The 21,582-nt window shown below is 45.3% G+C and overlaps 1 protein-coding gene and 1 long non-coding RNA gene across 3 annotated transcripts in view; one reads left to right on the top strand and one right to left on the bottom strand.

Moving 5' to 3' along the window:
- The window catches only part of rapsn (receptor-associated protein of the synapse, 43kD), a 41,681-nt gene extending 20,975 nt beyond the window's left edge, over window positions 1–20,706 (top strand). The window contains exons 3-6 of one of the 2 annotated variants that reach the window (XM_059975395.1): window positions 9,459–9,581; window positions 10,090–10,143; window positions 13,975–14,174; window positions 14,977–20,706. In XM_059975395.1, coding sequence (XP_059831378.1) covers window positions 9,459–9,581; window positions 10,090–10,143; window positions 13,975–14,174; window positions 14,977–15,049 — 450 coding nt within the window. In that variant the 3' untranslated portion in view covers window positions 15,050–20,706. The other variant, XM_059975396.1, reaches the window with a different exon arrangement.
- LOC132397099 (uncharacterized) lies at window positions 1,436–21,525 on the bottom strand. Its single transcript, XR_009513266.1, has 3 exons — window positions 21,402–21,525; window positions 6,594–6,893; window positions 1,436–1,896 (listed from the first exon to the last, which is right to left on the bottom strand). It is a non-coding gene; the product is annotated as an uncharacterized LOC132397099 (long non-coding RNA).
- Window positions 21,526–21,582: the final 57 nt, after the last annotated feature.

Below are 21,582 nucleotides of genomic sequence, written 5' to 3'. Positions count from 1 at the left end.
AAGGGATCAGCAGTGGAAAGGGTGAGCTGCTTCAAGTGCCTGGGTGTCAATACCTCTGAAGGTCCATCAAGAGCACCAGCCTCCCCAGCATTGAGGACATCTTCAGAAGCAGGATCCTCGTCACCTAGGACATGCCCTCTTCTCGTTGCTACCTTCCGGGAGATGTAGAGGAGCCTGAAGACGCACACTCAACATATTATGGCTTCTTCCCCTCTTTCATCAGATTTCTGAACAGACGATGAACCAAGCCATGAACTACCTCACTGTTTTATTTGCTCTCTTTTAGCATTATTTAATTATTTTAATCTTTTATATACTGTATATATTATTGTAATGATAGTTTTTTTTGTTCTGCACTGTACTGCTGCCACAAAACAACAAATTTCACCACATGCCATAATAGTAAACCAGATTCTGATTTGACCTCGGTCTGAGTATTTTCAGCATTTTCTGTTTTTTTTATATTTCAGATTTCCAGCATCTCCTGCTTAATTTTCATTTAGTGAAGACAAAATTTGTCTTTAAGAACTCCACGCTCTATTCCATCCACCAAATTCATATTCTACTCCACCTCTGGTGTCACGTATGGAGTCTGAAAGTTCTCCATGTGACTGTGGGCTTTGCCAGATTCTCCTGTTTCCTCCAACATCCCATAAGATATTGGAGCAGAAGTAGGCCATTCAGCCCATCGAGTCTGCTCTGCTTTTCAATCATGGGCTGATCCATTTCTTCCCGTCGTCCCCTGCCTTCTCCCCATACCCTTTGATGCCCTGGCTAATCAAGAACCTATCTATCTCTGCCTTAAATACACCCAATGACTTGGCCTCCACAGATCCACAAATTCTACAGATTTACCACCTTCTGACTAAAGTAATTTCTCCTCATCTCTGTTCTAAATGGATGTCCTTCAATCCTGAAGTCGTGCCATCTTGTCCTAGACTCCCCTACCATGAGAAAAAACTTTGCCATGTCTAATCTGTTCAGGCCTTTTAACATTGAGAATGTTTCTGAGATCCCCTTCATTCTCCTGAACTCTAGGGAATACAGCCCAAGAGCTGCCAGACATTCCTCACATGGTAACCTTTTCATTCCTGGAATCACTCTCGTGCATCTTCTCTGAACCCCCTACAGTGTCAGTATATCCTTTCTAAAATAAGGAGCCCAAAACTGCACACAATACTCCGTGTGGTCTCACGAGTGCCTTATTGAGCCTCAACATCACATCCCTGTTCTTCAAAGGTTCAATTTAATGTCAGAGAAATTTATACAATATACATCCTGAAATGCTTTTTCTTTGCAAAACATCAACAAAAACAGAGAAGTGCCCCAAAGAATGAATGACTGTTAAACGTGAGAACCCCAAAACCCCCCCCAGCTCCCCCCTCCTGCGCGTAAGCAGCATCAAGGCAACGATACCCCCCTCCCCACCCCAGCAAAAAAAAAGCACACCTGCTACCGAGCACAAGCGTGAGCTAAGTGATAGCAAGGACACAGACCTTGCAGTTACCCCAAAGACTATTGCATTTCATTCAGCTTTCGGCAACCCACAGGTTCCCTCTCTCCCTAATAAGGGAGAGGGAGGTGTGCCCCATTTTCACAGCGAGCGGGAGACATAACAACAACCCACTGGTTTACGATGTTAAAAAGTCAGTTTCATCACATTTTACAAGCTCTGTGTCTGAAGATCACAAAGATCTCGGGTCTTCGGCCCCACAGCGCAAGATTTTCTGGCCTCCCCGATGACACACGAGTCTCCTGCTGTGATACTGACCCTCAATCCACCCGTCTTCAGACCCCCGAGATCTTAGGCTTCTGAACACTAGGTCGCCTCTCAGGCAGAATCCTTGGTGTGCCGAACAACGGCCGGTCCTGAAACCCCGAGAACGGATCCCATTCCTACAAAAAACCAAAGTCTGTGTGTAACTCCAAGTCAGGGTCTTCAAAAGAACCCTGAAAGGGAAAAATAAAGATATTAAAGAGGGAAATAGAGCTGTTTCTGAAGATGCAAGCAAAGGAGTTGCCACTTAGCGCCAACTCCAACTCCTTATGTTCTATATCTCTAGAAATGAATGCCAACATTGCGTTCACCACCTCCACCACCAGCTCAACCTGAAGGTTAACCTTTAGGGTATCCTGCACAAGGACTCCCAAGTCCCTTTGTATCTCTGCATTTTGAATTCTCTCCCCATCTAAATAATAGTCTGCCTGTTTATTTCTTCCACCAAAGTGCATGACCATACACTTTCCCACATTGCATTTCATTTGCCACTTCTTTGCCCCTCAAGTCTCTCTGCAGGCTCTCTGTTTCTTCAGCACTACCCACTCCTCCACCTATCTTTGTATCATTGGCAAATTTAGCCACAAATCCATTAATACCATAGTCCAAATCATTGACATACATCGTAAAAAGCAGCAGTCCCAACACTGGCCCCTGTGGAACTCCCCTGTTAATAGACAGCCAGCCAGAATATTCCCAGTCTCTGTTTTCTGCCAATCAGCCAATGCTCCACCCATGCTAGTAAATTCCCTGTAATTCCATGGGCTCTTATCTTGCTAAGCAGCCTCACGGACGGCACCTTGTCGAAGGCCTTCTGAAAGTACAAGTACACCACGTCTACTGCATCTCCTGCTTGTAATTCCCTCAAAAAATTGCAGCAGGTTAGGTAGGATATTCCTTTCAGGAAACCATGCTGGTTTTGGCCTGATCTGTTTATGTGCCTGCAGTTACTCTGTAAGCTCATCCCTAACACTCGATTCCAACAACTTCCCAATCACTGATTCAGGTTAACAGGTCTGTAGTTTCCTTTCTGCTGCCTCCCACCCTTCTTAAATAGCAGAGTAACATTTGCAATTTTTCAGTCATCCGGTACAATGCCAGAATCTATCGATTTCTGAAAGATCATTGTTAATGCCTCCGCAATCTCTCCGGCTACTTCCTTCAGAACCCGAGAGTGTGTTCCATCAGGACCAGGAGATTCATCCACACTCAGACTATTAAGCTTCCTGAGCACCTTCTCAGTAGTAATTTTCACTGCACATACTTCACTTCCCTGACACTCTTGAATGTCCGGTATATTGCAGATGTCTTCCACTGTGAAGACTGATGCAAAATATGCATTCAGTTGCTCTACCATCTCTGTTTCTCTCATTACAATATTGCCAGCATCATTTTCTATTGGTCCTATATCTACCCTTGTCTCTCTTTTACCCTTAATATACTTAAAAAGATTTTAGTATCTTCTTTGATATTAGTCACGAGCTTCCTTTCATAATTTGTCTTTTCCTTCCTAATGACCTTCTTAGTTTCCTTCTGCAAGTTTTTAAAAGCTTCCCAATCCTTATCTTCCCACAAGCTTTGGCTTCCATGTATGCCCTCTCTTTTGCTTTTACTTTGGCTCTGACTTCACTTGTCAGCCATGTTAGTGTCCTTCTTTCATTCAAAAATGTCTTCTTATTTGGAATATATCTGTCTTGCACCTCCCTCAATTTTCACAGAAACGCCAGCCATTGCTACTCACTGTCCTTCCTACTAGTTCAGGGCCCCAGACAGTCCTTCCAGGTGAGGCGACACTTCACCTGTGAGTCAGCTGGTGCGGTATACTGCATCCGGTGCTCCTGGTGTGGCCTTTTGTATATTGGTGAGACCCGACGCAGACTGGGAGACCATTTCGCTGAACACCTACGCTCAGTCCGCCAGAAAAAGCAGGATCTCCCGTGGCCACACATTTTAATTCCACGTCCCATTCCCATTCTGATATGTCTATCCATGGCCTCCTCTATTGTCAAGATGAATCCAAACTCAGGTTGGAGGAACAACACCTTATAAACCGGCTGGGTAGCCTCCAACCTGATGGCATGAACATTGACTTCTCTAACTTCCATTAATGCCCCTCCTCCCCTTCTTACCCCATCCCTGACATATTTAGTTGTTTGCCTGTTCTCCATCTCCCTCTGGTGCCCCCCCTCCTTTCTTTCTCCCTCAGCCTCCCGTCCCATGATCCTTTCCCTTCTCCAGCTCTGTATCACTTTCGCCGATCACCTTTCCAGCTCTCATCCCACCCCCTCCGTTCTTATCCTATCATTTCACATTTCCCCCTCCCTACACTACTTTCAAATCTCTTACTATCTTTCCTTTTGGTTAGTCCTGACGAAGGGTCTCAGCCGGAAATGTTGACACCGCTTCTCCCTATAGATGCTGCCTGGCCTGCTGTGTTCTACCAGCATTTTGTGTGCCTTCCTGCTAGTGTCTCTTTCCAGTCAACTTTGGCAGTTCCCTTCTCATGCCATTGTAATTTCCTTTATTCCTCTGAAATACTGACACATTGGATTTTAGTTTCTCCTTCTCAAATTTCAAAGTGAACTCAATCATATTGTGATCACTGTTCCCTAAGGGTTCCTTAACTTTAAGCTCTCTTGTCACCTCTGGCTCATTTCACAACACCCAATCCAGCACAGCCAATCCCCTCGTGGGCTCAACAATAAGCTGTTCTAAAAAGCCATCCTTTAGACTGTCTACAAATTCTCTCTCTTGAGGACCTGGTTTTCCCAATCCCCTTTCATGTTAAAATCCCCAAAGATTATCATGACATTGCCTTTCTGACACGCCTTTTCTATCTCCTGCTGTAATTTGTAATCCACTTCCCGGCTGCTCTTTGGAGATCTGTATACAACTGCCAATAGGGTCCTTTTACCCTTGCCATTTCTTAACTCAACCCTAACCTTCTGATCCTATCAGAATCCCTTTTTAATTTAACATTATAATTAATATTATAATTATATAAATTATAATTTAATATTATTTCTTATACTCAGGGCCACACCACCCCCTCTGACTACTAACCTATCTTTCTGATACACCATATCAGCTCCCAATGGCAGCCATCCTTTAGCCAAGTTTCAGAGAGGGCCACAACGTCATACTTGCTAATCTGTAGCTGAATTTCAAGATTGTCCATTTTATTTCTTATGCTGCGTGCTTTCAAATATAACACTCTCAGTCCAGTATTTGTTGCTTTCTGTTTTAACTGCACCGCGCCTCTATTGCCCTGTAAGTAATGCCACTGGCTGTGATTAGAACATAGAAACATAGAAGATAGAAATCGACAGCACATTACTAGCCCTTTGACCCACAGTGTTGTGCCACCCATGTAACCTACTCTAGAAACGGCCTAGAATTTCCTAGTACACAGCCCTCTATTTTTCTAAGCTCCATGTACCTACCTAAGAGGCGCTTAAAAGACCCTGCTTATCCACTTCCACCAGTAGCGCTGGCAGAGCGTTCCACACACCCACCACTTACTGCTGACATCCCCTCAGTACCTATTTCCAATCACCTTAAAACTGTGTGCCCTCGTGTTAGCCATTTCAGCCCTGGCAAAAAGCCTCTGACTATCCACACGATCAATGCTTCTCATCATCTTATACACCTCCGTCGCTAAAAGGCCAAGTTCACTCAACCTATTCTCATAAGGTACACCCTCCAATCCAGGCAACGTCCTTGTAAATCTCCTTACGCCTCCCATCTTCTGTCTGTTTTTTCTATCATCTCTGTTGCACCCTATCTTTGATTTATTTCTGTTTTCCCCTTCCTCAGCCCTATCACTCTGGTCCCCCCCCCCCCCCCGCCAAATTAGTTTAAACCCTCCCTATCAACTCTATTAAACCTACCTGCTAGGATATTGGACCCCTTTGGGTTCAGATGTAACCCGTCCTTTTTGTACAGGTTGTAACTCCCCCAGAAGAGGCCCTAATGGTCCAGGAATCTGAATCCCTGCCCCCTACACCACACTACACCACCCCTCAGCCACACATTAATTTGCCTGATCATGATATTCTTGCAATCGTTAGCATGTGCACAGGCAGCAATCCTGAGATTACTACCCTGGAGGTCCTGCCTTTCAGCTTCCTACCTAACTCCCTGAATTCTCTCTTCAGGACCTCCTCCCTTTTTCTACCCATTTCATTGGTACCAACGTGTACCAAGACTTCTGGCAGTTCACCCTCTCCCTTCAGAATACTCTGCACCTGATCCAAGACATCCTGTACCCTGGCACCTGGGAGGCAACACGCCATGTGGGTATCTCTGTCAGGCTGACAGAACCTCCTGTCTGCTCCCCTCACTATGGAATCCCCTATGGCTACTGCATTCCTCACCTTCCTCTCTCCCTTCTGCACCATGGAACCAGGCTCAGTGCCAGAGACCTGATCGCCGTGGTCATCCACTGTCGGGTCACCCCCCTCAACAGCATCCAAAGCGAGATAATGATTACTGAGGGAGATGGCCAGAGGGTGCTCTTTACTATCTGAGCTCTTCCCTGACCGTCACCCACTTGTCTAACTCCTGCAGCCTCGGGGTGATTAACTCCCTGTAGCCCCTCTCTATCTCCTGTTCACTCTCCCTAATAAGTTGTAGGTCATCGAGCTGCAGCTCCAGATCCCTAACATGGTCTCTCAGAAGCTGCATCTCGGTGCACCATCTGGGAGACTGGAAGATTCCCAGGATTCCCACATGTGACACTCAGAGCAAAGCACTAACTCTACAGGTATGCTCTCTATTCCTCAAAAAATGCAAGGAAAAATCAAAATCCACCTACCCACTGACCTCACCGAAGCCCGAATGAGCCAAAGCCGTTCCACTGACTTGGGCCACTCCGTCAATGACCGCTCCACTAGGCAGTGTCTCCCTTTTATGCTAGAACCTTCCCAGTTCTCCATCACACGATTGGTGTGCAAGTTATAGCCGAGTTCCTGCAAAGCTCTCCCTTTTAAACTTTGCTCCTGGATCTGTACGCTGCCTCCTCTGTCGTAGCTCTCCAATTCACAATTGGTGCGCTGGTTGTCCCAAGTTCTTGTAGGTTGGTGAATTGGCCCAGTGTGTTGATGAGCGGTAGAATCTGGGAGAATAGAATGGGTGAGTATAAATGCATAGTTAATGGACAGAATGGACTCTGTGGGCCATAAGGCCTGTTTCCATGCTATATGTCCCCATGATTTGTGTCCTAGTGACTGCACAGTCTGTCCTTGAACCTTATCCATGACTAAGGTTAAACTGAACAACAAATAACATGCAGTTTTCCAGTCCTTGGCACCAGCCCTGAATCTGTGCAAGATTAGGGCCAGGATCTTCCCCTCTCATCACTACACCCTATGTAGACTGGGTGCTTTATCCCGGTCTCCATGGCTTCTCCAGAGCCTCTCCTTTATGGCCCTTTAGCTCATCCAGACTCCAGGTTCTATCTTCCTTTCTGACCCCCATAACATTGTCTTCCTTGGTAAACACTGATATAAAGTCCTTCTGTATCTGTCACAATCTCTGCCTCTATGTATCATTATCTGAGTTGTTTCTGACCAGTCCCATCTCTCAACTTACAACTCTTCCTCTGACTCTCTGACCAACGTGCCTTTAGCTTCTCTTTCATCTCTGCTGACAGTCTCTCCTTCTCCTCACCTGCTTTTTGACTTCCCCCCTGAAATGTGAGTGATTAGCCTAGTTGTAACTTGTGTTAACAACCAGGCCTCTGTTTTATGCCATTTTTGTTCTGTAAACTTCTGTCCTTCTAGGACTCTGAATGTTGGACTGTAGCTGAAACATCTCCATCTCTTGCTTTCTAAACTTAAAGTTCAAAGTACATTTATTATCAAAGTATGTATAAATTATACAATCTTGAGATTCATCTGCTCACAGGCAGCCACAGAGCAAGACACCCAGAGAACCCAGTTTTAAAAATAAAAGGCCAAAATTCAACGCGCAGGGAGGGAAAAAAATCCAAGTCAAATCAAATCAGGCAAATAAAGAAAGCATCAGCATTTGGAACAAAATTGAGTCCATAAATCTGAAGCCGGGTAAGACAGAGTTGCCCCGGTCTCAATCTCAGTCCATCACACAGGGGCAAATTGTCAGGAAGCTCGCGTTCCCTAAACTCGGAGCAGCTGCGGCACAATACAGCCTCTGTGCTGAGGAGAGTGGAATAAAACATCGCAGAGCAGACCTGGCTTGACTCTCGCCTCTGGTCCCGACCCCTTGCCTTTTCACTCCGTCTGGTCCGGCGTTTAAATTGTCCAAGCACTGGATTGTCCCCCACGCTAGGACACGGGTCCCTGCTGCAGCGATATGCTCGGGGCTGCTTCTGGCCTGTATTCGACCTTTCCAAATCGATGTGGCACTTGGATGGATCACACTTTGCTCCCGGTTCATGTGGACAGGCTCCAAAACCGCTCCACTTGCACCAACTATATCTCCATATTCTCCTGGAACGTGCCTCAACCTCACTCCGGCTCTGTCATGCACTCGCATGCCTCAACCCTTGGATCAGCTTCACCTTCGCTTGCCCCTTCATTGGTTTAAATGATCGTTTACCATGGTTTTTCATATAAAAAGTGTTATTAATAGTTTTTAGTTTAATTTCTTGCTTTGAGAACCACCAGTTAAGCTGTCGTCCACATTCTGTAGTGCCATCTTAAACTGTGCGCTAACGTCATTAATCCAGATTTAAGCCTGGCAGGCAAGAGTTGGAGATGTTGGCAAACATAATTAGTGATAAAATGAATTAATATTATTTTTACATTGGCCACAATTAAAAGGTTAATTGCCCCTGGTATGTAGATAGGCAGTGGCATTTGGGGAAAGATATCACTTAAACAGCACCAAAATAGGCCTAATTCATCCATGCCAACCAAGGTCTTTTCTGAGCATTTCCCATCTGCCAGCATTTGGCTCATATATGCCTCAAAACCTTTCCTGTCCAAACGTCTTTTAAACATTGTAATTGTACCCAACTCTACCACTTCTTCTGGCAACAAATTTTTACCTCTGCGTGAGGAAAAACTTACCCCTCAGATCCCCTCTAAACTTTCCCCTCTCACCTTAAACCTATGCCTCGTAGTTTTAGACTCTCCAACCAGGGTGAAAGGCTGTGACCATTCACCTTATCTACACCCCTCATGATTTTACAAACATTTGTAAGGTCTCCCTTTGCTCCAGGGGGAGAAGTCCCAACATATGAAGCCTCTCCTTATAACCCAAGCCTTCCCATCCTGTTTACATCCTCGTGAATCTATTCTACACCCTTTTCAGCTTAATACCATCCTTCCTATAGCTGAGTGACCAGATCTGCACATAGCACAGATTTCACTGACATCTTGTATTCTGTTAAGTGACATCCCAACTCTTGTACACAGTTCCTTGTCTGATGAAGATGTGAGGGGAATGGACTTACAGTGGGTATTCGGGGGGTGGGGGGAAGAGATTGTTCTGAGAACTTGTAAAGAATCAACTGGCCAAAGAGTCTCCTGCCAAATCATCAAGAAACTACATATTGTTACAGAAAATCAGACGTGCGTTATAAAATATACGTGAGTCACCAAGTATGATGCAGTAAACAGTCCCTGGATGGTTTCATACTAAGTATGGACACAGATTTGTGCGATGGAGTGTTGGTGACACCTTTCTCCCTTTGCAGAAATCTCTGCCTCGGTACGAGTCCTCACTCAACATCATGACGGACATTGGTAACCGTGTGGGGCAGGCTCAGGTATTGCTGGGCATTTCCAAGTGTTGGCTGATTGAGAAGAAGATGGACAAGGTAGGGGAGTAAATGGGAACGCAGGGTCTCTTGCTGAGGGAGTCGGTGGGTGGGTGGGTCTATCGGTAACCAGGGCGACAGGGAGGTGGGGTGTCTGGGTGGATGTGTCTCAATAACCGGAGTAACAGGTAGATAAGTCAAATATATGGCTAGGAGAAGAGCCATTTTGCAGCTTACATGAGGATAGGGAGAGCTGGCCTGCGCCCCAACATTTCCCCTCTTCCTGGCCCAGGGTTTGGGGCTGTGGTGCCAAACAGATGGCTGTTGGGACAAAATACTTGGATCATCCTCTCCGGACCCTCTAAGACCAACCATCAACGGAGCCCCTTCACATCATCACCCTCTCCATCCACATCCCTTTCCTCACACCCCATTTTTACACTGCGTGTCACTCTGTGTCTCAGTTCTGGGGCTACATTCGCTTCCCCCTCAGATTCTCCACGATTCCTGGGTTTGTTTAGTGTGCTGTGTTTTGTGTCATTCCTGAAATGTCTTCTTTGTTTTCTAGAGCTTGGGGGTTGTGCAGAAGGTAGAGGAGGTGGCAGAAGGAGTGGGGAATAAGGTAAGTGATGGCTTAGAATTCCGACGGTGACAGCTCCTGACAAACTGTTGTATGAGCAGGAATGGGAATGAATGGAAGCACAGAATAGTGAGTATCCGAATCAGGTTTAAAACTGTATGTTGTGAAATTCATTGTTTTGTAGCAGGTGTACCACGCAGGACACAAAAATATTACCGCAATTTACAATATATAAAAAATATAGAGCTGGGAGGAATGAGCAAAGCTCCTCTGGATTCATGAATCGTTCAGAAATCTGATGGCAGAGGGGAAGAAGTTCCCAACACATTGAGTGTGGGTGTTCAGGCTCCTGTATCGCCTCCCCAATGGTAATGAGAAGGGGGAGAGTCTCAGGTGGTGCAGGCCCGTAGTGATGGATCCACACTCTGAAGCTACTGCCTTTTGAAGATGTTTCAGTGGTGGGGAGGGTTGTGCTGGCTGTGTCTACAACTCTGCAGCCTCTTTCGACCCTGTACATTGGAGCCCCCATACCAGACTGATGCAATTAGTCAGAATGCTTTAGAAATTTGCTAGAATGTTTGGTGAAATACTAAATTTCCTTAGACTCCTAATGAATTAGAGCCACTGGCATGCATTCTTCATGATTGCATCAGTGTATTGGGTCTAGGATAGACCCTCTGAGATGTTAACCGCTGGGGACTTGATGCAGCCACCACTGACCCCCCCCCCCCCAACAACTTCCCCTCTCTCAGTAGCCAAAGTACAGGTAATGAGAGTTAAGTAACTAATTCCAAGTTTGACTGGACTTTGTCAGAGAGCACAGTGTTTCCTGGGGTTGACTGAAGTGTTAAGGGCCCATTTGATATATGCCATCCACGTACGAGGTGTAACTGTGGTGGAATTGTGTCACATCAGCTGCCCTGATACAGTCGATGTAGTAACGTGGTGTGTAACAGTGGCTTGCTCCACAGACTGTATACAGGGTATGGTCACACTATCTGAGACTGCGCAGCCCCTGCCCACGTGAATCTCGTGACATGTAGATCACTCCTGGGTTGACAGTTCCTTAGAACCTGGACTTTCCTTTTAATATGATGCTCCTGCCCTCACGAGTCACAAGGTGCTGTGACACAGTCGGAGTTACAGAGCAGAGCCACTTATCTTGTTACTTAACTTCCAATATCTGTACTACCCTCACCTTAAGTAGTGACAGGTTGGGACCAAGGCTGTGTGATTGACGTGATGATGTAGGTTGTGGGACAAAGGCCGTGTGAAAAGGATTTGCCCTGTTCGGGGGACACACCATTGTGTTTTAATACACCTTTTCTAAGTGTGCAAATCTGTGTGTGCATGTGTTGCTGTCTGCAATACAAGTCAAGTCAACTTTTATTGTCATTTCGACCATAACTGCTGGTACAGTGCATGGTAAAAATGAGACAACGTTTTTCAGGACCATGGTTTACATGACACAGTACAAAAAACTAGATTGAATTACGTAATTAAAAAAAACCACAAAGAAAACTAGTATAGTTTATAGTACTACAGACCCACACTGGACTGCATAAAGTGCACAAAAACAGTGCAGGCATTACAATAAATAATAAACAGGACAGGAAGGCAAGGTGTCAGTCTAGGCTTCGGGTATTGAGGAGTCTGATAGCTTGGGGGAAGAAACTGCATAGTCTGGTCATGAGAGCCAGAATGCTTCGGAGCCTTTTCCCAGACGGCAGGAGGGAGAAGAGATCGTATGAGGGGTGCATGGGGTCCTTCATAACGCTGTTTGCTTTGCAGATGTAGCGTGTAGTGTAAACGTCCGTGATGGCGGGAAGATGATCTTCTCAGCTGACCTCACTATCCGCTGCAGGGTCTTGCGATCCGAGATGGTGCAATTTCTGAACCAGGCAGTGATGCAGTTACTCAGGATGCTCTCAATGCAACCCCTGTAGAATGTGATGAGGATGGGGGGGTGGGACATTGGAGAGCAGAATGGATGGGAGAGCCGGCCGGCTAGGGTTTGCTTTCAGCCTGGCACGGACCCCTGCCCGTTTGCCTCACTTCTGCTTCCTCGCACATCGCTTTCGACGTCTCCATCTCCGTCTCCCAGCCTCAGGCAAGTCCGAGGAATGTCGGCCCTCAGCAAGCCAACGTCGCGTAATTCAGCCAGCAGATCTTCGTGAAGCTTTGTTTTTGGGCGATCTCTGTATTGTAGTAGTATCTGGCGATGGTAGATAGGCGCTCTGTTATCCATGTGCCCTAATCGAAAATTGTGTATCAAACTTAAAATAGAAAATTAAATTAAAGTAACACCAAGCCTGAAAGGTCGCTGATGCCATGCCGTACTGCCTCATGGGAACAAGTTCATATCTGTGTCTGAGTTTCCATCTGTGTGTTTGTCCTGTGGTGCTTGTGTGTGCATTTGTATTGTCTGTATCCAATTGCCCTCACATCTCATGTGATGAAGGTGCTGGAGAAGCTGGTCCAGACTTACCTTGGACTGCAGGTGAGTTTTTCATTGGACTCTCTACAGTTTGTCTTCCAGCCTCACAGGGAGTGGATGATGCTGTCATCTACCTGTTGTAGAGACCTCACCCACCTGGATGATGCTGGTGGCATTGTGAGAATCATATTTTTTTGATTTCTCTAGTGCCTTCACCCACTTCAGAGTGAGAAGCTGCGAAGGATGAGCATAGACGATCCTGGATTACTGACTATCTGACAGATAGACCCCAGTTTGTATGGCTGGGGAGTTCTCTGTCTGAGGTGGTGGTGAGTGGCACTGGAGCTGGAGCACCACAAGGGACTGTCCTGTCTCCGTTTCTGTTCACACTGAACACCTCAGACTTTCATTACAAATCTGAGTCCTGTCACTTGCAGAAGTTCTCTGATGACTCTGCAGTGGTTGGGTGCATCAGAGATGGGCAGGACTGGTGAACAACTTTGTGGAGTGGAGCAGGAGGAATCACCTGCTCCTGAATGTAGCCAAAACCAGGGAGATGGTGATTGGTTTTAGGAGGAAGAGGACTGTGATGAGTCCTGTATACGTTCTGGGAGAAGAAGTTGCAGTGGTGGAGGAGTACAAATACTTGGGCGTTCACCTCAACAACAGGCTTGACTGGAGAACCAACAGCAAGGCTGTTTACAAGAAGGGGATGAGCAGACTCTATTTTCTCAGGAAGCTGAGATCCTTCAATGTGCGCAGCAGGACATTGGAGATCTTTTTCCAGTCTGTTGTAGCAAATGCGTTCTTCTTTGTGACTTTATGTTGGGGGAGCAGCATCGGTGCTGGAGATGGAAAAAGACTAAATAAACTCATCACAAAGGATCCGTCCTTGGCCACAACCTGGACTCTTCTGAGTTCGTGGTGGAGAGGAGAGCACTAAACAAACTGTTATCCATTATGGACAATCAGGCACATCCACTCCACGACTGACTGAATAAGCAGAGGAGCACCTTTTCAAACAGACTCATTCAGCTCCACCGTCACAAAGATTGTTATAGAAAATCTTTCCTACCAAATGCAATAAATATATACAACAGTTCATCTCAGTGTGACAGGAGAACACACATCAGAGTACAATAATCCCTGCTTTATTATTTTGTACATTGTTATTGCACATTGCTAAATTAATATTGTGTATATATTATTATTCTGTATTTTATTATTAGTTAAGTTTGCACACCGCTAAATGAGTTTTTAAATGTTGCTACTGTAACAAAAGAATTTCCTACTCAGGATCAGTAAAGCATTTATTATTATCATCATCTGTGTCCTTGTGTTTTATCCTTGTCTGTCGATCTTTTGTCTGTGTTTGTAACTGTGTCTTTGAGCATAGCTGCACTGCTGCTGAACTATGTGTTCTGTGCTTTCTCCAGCTCCTCCTACTGAAGGCACACTGCCTGTGTGAGATCATTTACCGAGCAAAGGGCTCCCAGCAACTTCTCCGAGACCATGTTGTCAAGTTCCATGAGTGTATGGAAGACATGGAATTGTACTGTGGAATGTGCGGCGAGTCGATTGGTGACAAGAACTCTCAGCTCCAGGCTCTGCCATGTTCCCACCTTTTCCATCTAAAGTGAGTAAATGTTGCCCAGTGAACTCTTCCACACACGGGGGCAATTTAAGCAAGTAGCCAATTAGAGCATACAGACTGAGGGATGGTCATTAGGGCCACATAGGGTAAATACCCGCAGTCTTTTCTCCAGGGCTAGGGAACCGAGCTAGAGGGCACAGGTTTAAGGTGAGGGGGAAGAGATTTAATAGGAACCTGAGGGGCAACTTGTTAATCCAATATATGGAACAAGTTGCCAGAGAAAACAATTGAAATGGGTATTACATTTGAGAGACAGTTGAGCTTTTACGTAGATAGGAAAAGTTTAAAGGGATGTGAGACAAACATAGGCAAATGGGACTAACTTAGATGGGCATCTTGGATGAGTTAGGCCAAAGGGCCTGTTCTATGACCTACCAACCTGCACATTGACAGGGTGTAGAAGGAAACCCACCTGGTCACAGGAGGAACATGCAAACACCACACTGCACCCGCGCTCAGGATTGAGGGATCGGTGATGACCACTGTGCCACCCTGTAGTTGGTCTGATGTCTGGTGAGATTTCTCACCTACCTGCTGACAGTCCAGCAGATACAGTGGCCTCGAGGGGAGCTTGGGATTCAACCAAACCAAAATCATTTGGGCCTGGATATTCTTCAGGAGGGTAAGGAAGCTTTATACTGAAAACGCCTAGAGTTCCCAACTTGGGGCTCACAGACCCCTTGGTTAATGGTGTTAGTCCGTGGCATAGAAAAGGTTGGGAACCCCTGCCCTAGAGAACGCATACACAGCGAACCCTTTCTCACCACCTGCGCTTTCGTTCCAGATGTGTACAAGCCAGTGCAACCAAGGGTTGCCCGAACTGCAGGCGATCATCTGTGAAACCAGGTTACGTGTGACCAGGACACTGCCCAAGCAAGAACACATGGAATGTGATTCCTCAGCCACGAGCCATGGATTCAGCATGAAGAAGGCAGCAACAAGAATTCAGGGAAACTAAAACCCTGTCTTACCTGTCAGTGAGATCTCAGCTGTCAATGGCAGTAGGGTGGACCAGAGATTGGAAAACAAAACTATAATTTTAGTTTGTTGGTATTTTAGAAAATCACCAGCAGCTCCTTGCAATGTCTGGTGTCAGAGGGTGTTTGGGGTGTGTGCGTGTGTTTTTTGTGACTGGTATCCAGGTGTGGTTCATGTGAGCATCTCGCAGGTCCTTTGCTCTCCCTGGCTGAAGGTTCCAATAAGTGTGATCTGAGGTTTTTTTATGCATTTCAATAGGTATATTTAACGTCAGAGAACGGTATACAATATACATCCTGAAATTCTTTTTCTTCGCAAACATCCATGAAAGTAGAGGAGTGCCCCAAAGAATGAACAGTTAAAAGCTCCCCCTCCCACGCACAAGCAGCAGCAAAGCAATGAACCCTAAACCCCCCCTAAGGTTCCAGAAAATTTTATCATTGCATAAGCAGAGAACAGGCCCTTACTCCGTTTTCCTAAAGCATTTCTTTTCTATGCAAAGAACAAACTACTGAAGGACCACAGACAATGCTGGAGGAACTAAAGTTCAAAGTACATTTGTAATCAAAGTTTATATAAACTTGAGATTCGTCTCCTTACAGGCAGCCACAAAACAAAGAAACCATTTAAAAAAAAGAAAACACCTAACGTGCAGAGAAAAAAAACAAATCATGTAACCATATAACAATTACAGCACGGAAACAGGCCATCTTGGCCCTTCTAGTCCGTGCCGAAAGCTTACTCTCGCCTAGTACCACCGACCTTCACTTAGCCCATAACCCTCTATTCCTTTCCTGTCCATAAACCTATCCAATTTTACTTTAAATGACAATATCGAACCTGCCTCTACCACTTCTACTGGAAGCTCGTTCCATACAGCTACCACTCTCTGAGTAAAGAAATTCCCCCTTGTGTTACCCCTAAACTTTTGCCCCCTAACTTTCAACTCATGTCCTCTTGTTTGAATCTCCCCTACTCTCAATGGAAAAAGCCTATTAACGTCAACTCTATCTATCCCCCTCATGATTTTAAATACCTCTATCAAGTCCCCCCTCAACCTTCTACGCTCCAAAGAATAAAGACCTAACTTGTTCAGCCTTTCTCTGTAACTTAGATGCTGAAACCCAGGTAACATTCGAGTAAATCTCTGTACTCTCTCTAATTTGTTGACATCTTTCTTATAATTCTGTGACCAGAACTGTACACAATACTCCAAAATTTGGCCTCACCAATGCCTTGTACAATTTTAACATTACATCCCAACTTACTAATCCAATTTACCACCCCATCATTAATGTATATGACAAACAACATTGGACCCAGTACAGATCCCTGGGGCACACCACTAGTCACCAGCCTCCAACCTGACAAACAGTTATCCACCACTATTCTCTGGCATCTCCCATACAGCCACTGTTGAATCCATTTTACTACTTCAATATTAAATTAATACCTAAAGATTGAACCTTCCGTGCGGATTCTTGTCAAAGGCCTTACTGACGTCCATATAGACAACATCCATTGCTTTACCCTCATCAACTTTCTTAGTAACCTCTTCAAAAAATTCAGTAAGACTTATCAAACATGACATTCCACACACAAATTCATGTTGACTGTTCCTAATCAAACCCTGTCTATCCAGATAATTATATATACCATCTCTAAGAATACTTTCCATTAATTTACCCAGCACCGACGTCAAACTTACAGGCCTATAATTGCTACGTTTACTCTTAGAACCCTTTTTAAACAATGAAACAACATGAGCAATACGCCAATCCTTCGGCTCTGGTAAACAATAAAAGTAAGCAAATAACACTTAGAACAAGCGAGTCCACATTAGTCTGGCACTTGGACTGATCAAACATCTGTTTACGTGGACAGAGCTCGAATCTGCCTGTCCTTTGCTCAGATTTTGCTCCGCTTGTGGCAACTTTGCCTCCAATATGCAGACTTTGCTCACGTCTCCATTGTCAGATAGCATCCACAGAGGGAAATGAGTAGTTGACATTTTGGGTTATGACCTACAATATCGACTGTCCATTTTCCTTCACAGATGCAGCCTGACCTGCTGAGTTCCACCAGATTCTAGTATCGGCAGTCTGTTGTGTCTCCAAGCAGAACAAATAGAATCTGTGGGAGGTGGAGGAATTGTTGACTTTTTAGGTCAGATCTCTACGTTAGGACCTTCTTGACCCATGGGTGCTGCTTGGTCCACTGAGTTCCTTGAGCAGTTGTATGTAGCGGGAGATTTTGGCATCTTCAGCCTCCGTTCCTTTCTCAGAGTTCAGAGTTCTCAGTGGCTTGGGCTGAGAGTGAAGGAAGATGGAAGACCCCAGGAAATGTCACAGCAGAGTGCCTGTGAGCTTTCCTTTAGCCCCAGTTCCAACCCAGCTCCGATTTTATTCCCATTCCCGTGAATCCCGGTCCCAATCGTCTTAGCCCAACACCTTAATCTGACCTTACCCTAACACTGTCCTGCCTGAATCAGACCCCACCACAAGCTACAGCCACCTGGACCTTGCTGAATAGTGGTCAGTGAAGACGAGGCCTGGATCTTTGCTCTCACTTACACTCCAGCAGCCTCTGAACCTGACCCCGTGTCACCTGGTGCCTCTGATCACAGTGCCACACTTGTGCCCACCACAAGTTATGTAGCTGCTTGCTCTCCAGCCAAGAGTGCACCCTGGACTTCCCTTCAGCTGACAGATTCCCAGCTTTTCTGGAATAATTGTCTTTCTGGCCCAACTACAAAAGTAATATGAGCCTTCCCGGCACAGCTCAGCTTAGTGGTAAAAATACCCACTTCACCAGTGACTAAGACCCTTCACGTCACACTGCCCGCTGTTTCACTGTCCCTAATCCCACACCATCACTCAATTCCACTGTCACCCTATCTGATGCATTGCTGCCAGATTAAATTGACAGCCACTGGTGACGTAGTTGCCAGATTGTAGATGCCTTATTGCATTGCTGCCTAATTACACAGCTCCTGATCAAGTTGCGAGCTAATTATGAAATTGCTGGATGATCCAGCCAGCTTATTCTACACCTCCGATCGCACAGATCTCACAGTCGCCTGAACGCCGACAATTTCACAGCCAGTGATTGCACAGCCAGCATACCTGATGAAGAGCTGACCTAGAACATTGGCCATCCATCTGTCTCCACAGATGCTGCTCAACCAGCAGAATTCCTCCAACATTTTGTGCTTTGCTCTGATTAAATTGCTAACTGATTACAGACCTTCCCGATTATACTGGCCTCCAATTACACTACTGACACATCACGCTGGCCCCAATTCCACTGATCTAAGTGTTTAATTATGTACATTGCAGGCTGATTATTGGGTCACCTGATTAAGCTGCTGCCGCCTGATTTCACTGTGGCCTCACTACACCACTAAATGCTCACAGTTTAACCTAATCACACTGGCTGGATTCAACTGTCATCTGATTACAGCGTGCCCTGACTGATTACAACACAAGCAGCTGACAGTGCCTGATTGAATACTGTCCAATTACATAGCATCGGGTTCACACCATCATTGGACCACTTGGTGGATTAATCCTCCATCTGATTACATTCCTGAAGAGTTAAATTTATTATGCAGCCACCTGATTACAAAATCCCCAGTTAAACTGTTGCCTGATTGCTCTGCTGACAGATTACATAACATCATTACAATGCCACCAGATTACAATCTCCTATTATTACAGTGATTACACCACTGGCTGAATAGATCCCTCATCCTCACCCTCACCCTCGTCCAATTGACATTACCCAACCATTACTCTATAAGCAGCTTGAATGCTTTCAGCATTTCCCCTCTAGTCGATGTTGGACTAGCTGATCTACAGTTCTCTGCTCTCTCCTTGATGCCTTCCACACTGTGGCAGCCATTCTAGAATCTATGGAAGATGATGTCAGTGTATTTCACTCTCCCTATCTCAGTCAAAACCTGGGAATCCACATCATTTGGTTTCTAGGGATTTATTGTCTTTAAATGATTAATTCCTCCAGTAATTCTATGTTACTACTGTTAAATCTTTCTGCTAGCCCCTTTCATTATTTCCTGGGGATATTTTGTGCCTTCCTTTCATGGAGACAGAAACAAAGTACTTGTTTAACTTCTCCCCCATTTTATTATTCTCTGGTTTAATATCTGTAAGGGACCCAACAATATTTTTTTGCTAATGAATTTTTACTTATCTGTAGTCTAATGCTTCTTGCTAGATTATCTTTGTATCCAACTTCCTGTTGCTACTCAATCCCTTGGTCCTCCTTCACTCAATCTTGAAACTTTTCGAATCCTCAACTTGCAGCTCCTTTTGGCAAAAGCCCATCACCCCTACTGGGACCCAGCTTGCCAGAGTCCTCTGCCCTGGGTCCAAGCAAAGATCCTTCCTTTCCCAGGGATGAGGTCTTTGGCGTTCCTGTAGCACTGGGTTTTTACGGGATGGGTTGCTAGCTCCATGCCCAAGCTGCCTGCTGTAACAGCGGGGCTTGGGACTGTCCAAGGTGGAGCTTCTTGATGTAATGCTGATGTATAAGTAGCCTTTAGCCACAGCTGGACCACATCTCCTGTTGGGGTTCTGTGCCCTAAAGAGAGAAATTTGTAAGTTATGTGTGTTCCCTCTACTATAGTTGCCTGATACTTTCATAGTTTGCCTTAATAAGAGTAAAAATGTTGGTTTCAGAGAGAACAATACTACTTTCAGTCTTTATGTAAAATGTTACATTGTGATATCTCTTCCCAAAAATTAACTGCATTTTGTTGCCCAACCCTACACTAAGATCCCTCACGCACTGCTCTGAAGAACCAGCCCTCTGCTGGTCTGCTTAGTTTACTTGTAAATTAAATCTTCAGTCTTTAATTTACTGACTTTTGCAATGTCGTAAATTGCAGCAGATATTCTAGGGCCTCTAATCTGTCCCAAACGGATTCTACAATCTTTCCCCTCCACGTGCTGTACCACATTCATTACAATCAGAGTAAGATGCCCATCACTCCTAGAGCAACTGCTGCCTCACAGTTCAGCAGCCCAGTTCATTGTAACCGCAGGTGTTCCTGCACTTTCCCACTTTGACCTCATGGACTGTCTGCCAAATCCCAAAGACGTGCAGGTTAACTGGTTGTTGTACATGATCCCTAATGTGTGGATGAGGTGTAGGGTCTCGGGGGAGTTGATAGGAATGTGGGGGAATTTTAAAACTGCATTATTGCGGAATTAGTGTAAATGGGTTGGTCTGTTACTGACTTTAAATTACTCTTCTATAGGTTAAGTTTCCTGGAACTTTTAATCCCTGTCTTTGGTTACTGAGAAACCATGCCTCTACAATGACTTTTAAATGGTAACCACTTACTTCCACTTTAGCCATTAACTCTTGTTAACCATCTTGTTCTAATGAAATGACCTTACAGATAATGAAAGTGTCTTCAATGATACCTCTTTACAGTTGTCCATACCATGATACTAAATGTAAAAGGCATGGAATTGACATTAAAAGAAAACAAACAAAAAGCCTCTGATGAAGGGTTTTTGAAAGTGATTACGAGTTGGCAGGCAACAGCACAGCCTGCCCGCTCAAAGCTCCACTGACAAGGACTGAAATAATATCTCTCGGGAAGATCGTCCAATCAGAAACGAACATTAAAGACACGCTCAAAACGTTACATAAGTAGCCACTAAAGAAGCAACTCTCAAACGCAAAACAACATGAAAAAAGAGATGGGGAATTCCAAAAAGTCCAGAACTTTACAGCATTAAAGAGACTAAAGAACCTCAAAGCACATTGTACAACGATCAAAAAGATACATTTCAAAATTGTACATTAAAAAAAGCATCATAAAAGAAGCAAAGTGCTGCACAGACAATGAATGTACTAAGAACTCGGGCTCGCACCGCATTGTTCCGAGTTGCATTGCATTATTCTGGGTGACTGCATTATTCGGGATAATGATTATTTGGATCACGCTGCATTGTTCAGGGGTCACAGAGTCTTACTCAGGGTAAAATCACATTATTCACGGTCAGAGTAGTTACATTACTCCAGTCACATTGTCGTACTGGGATTGCGCTGCCTTGTTCGGGGTGAAGTCACATTATTGATGAGTGACCATGCATTATTCAGGTGACTGCAACATTTGGTACTCGGGGTCGGGTCTGTTACCCGCATCATTCTGCGTCACTCACAGGCCCGCGACGCAGCAGAACGCTGGACGCTTACCCTTCTGCCCATCTGATCTTGCTAACCCCTTTCATTCTCCGGCTGCGGACGCCGTTCTTGGCCACGCCTCCTTCTGGGTCACGTACGTTACGCGCCGGCGCATATGGCCGCTCCGGGTGCCTTCTGTGTCACGTGACATCGATTAGACAAGGCGATTGGTTAGTATCTCCGCACAACCCGC

The sequence above is a fragment of the Hypanus sabinus genome, chromosome 7 (assembly GCF_030144855.1).
Source record: "Hypanus sabinus isolate sHypSab1 chromosome 7, sHypSab1.hap1, whole genome shotgun sequence".
Lineage (NCBI taxonomy): Eukaryota > Metazoa > Chordata > Chondrichthyes > Myliobatiformes > Dasyatidae > Hypanus > Hypanus sabinus.
Note: the sequence above shows the minus strand (reverse complement) of the source record. Positions and strands in the feature narration are given on the sequence as shown.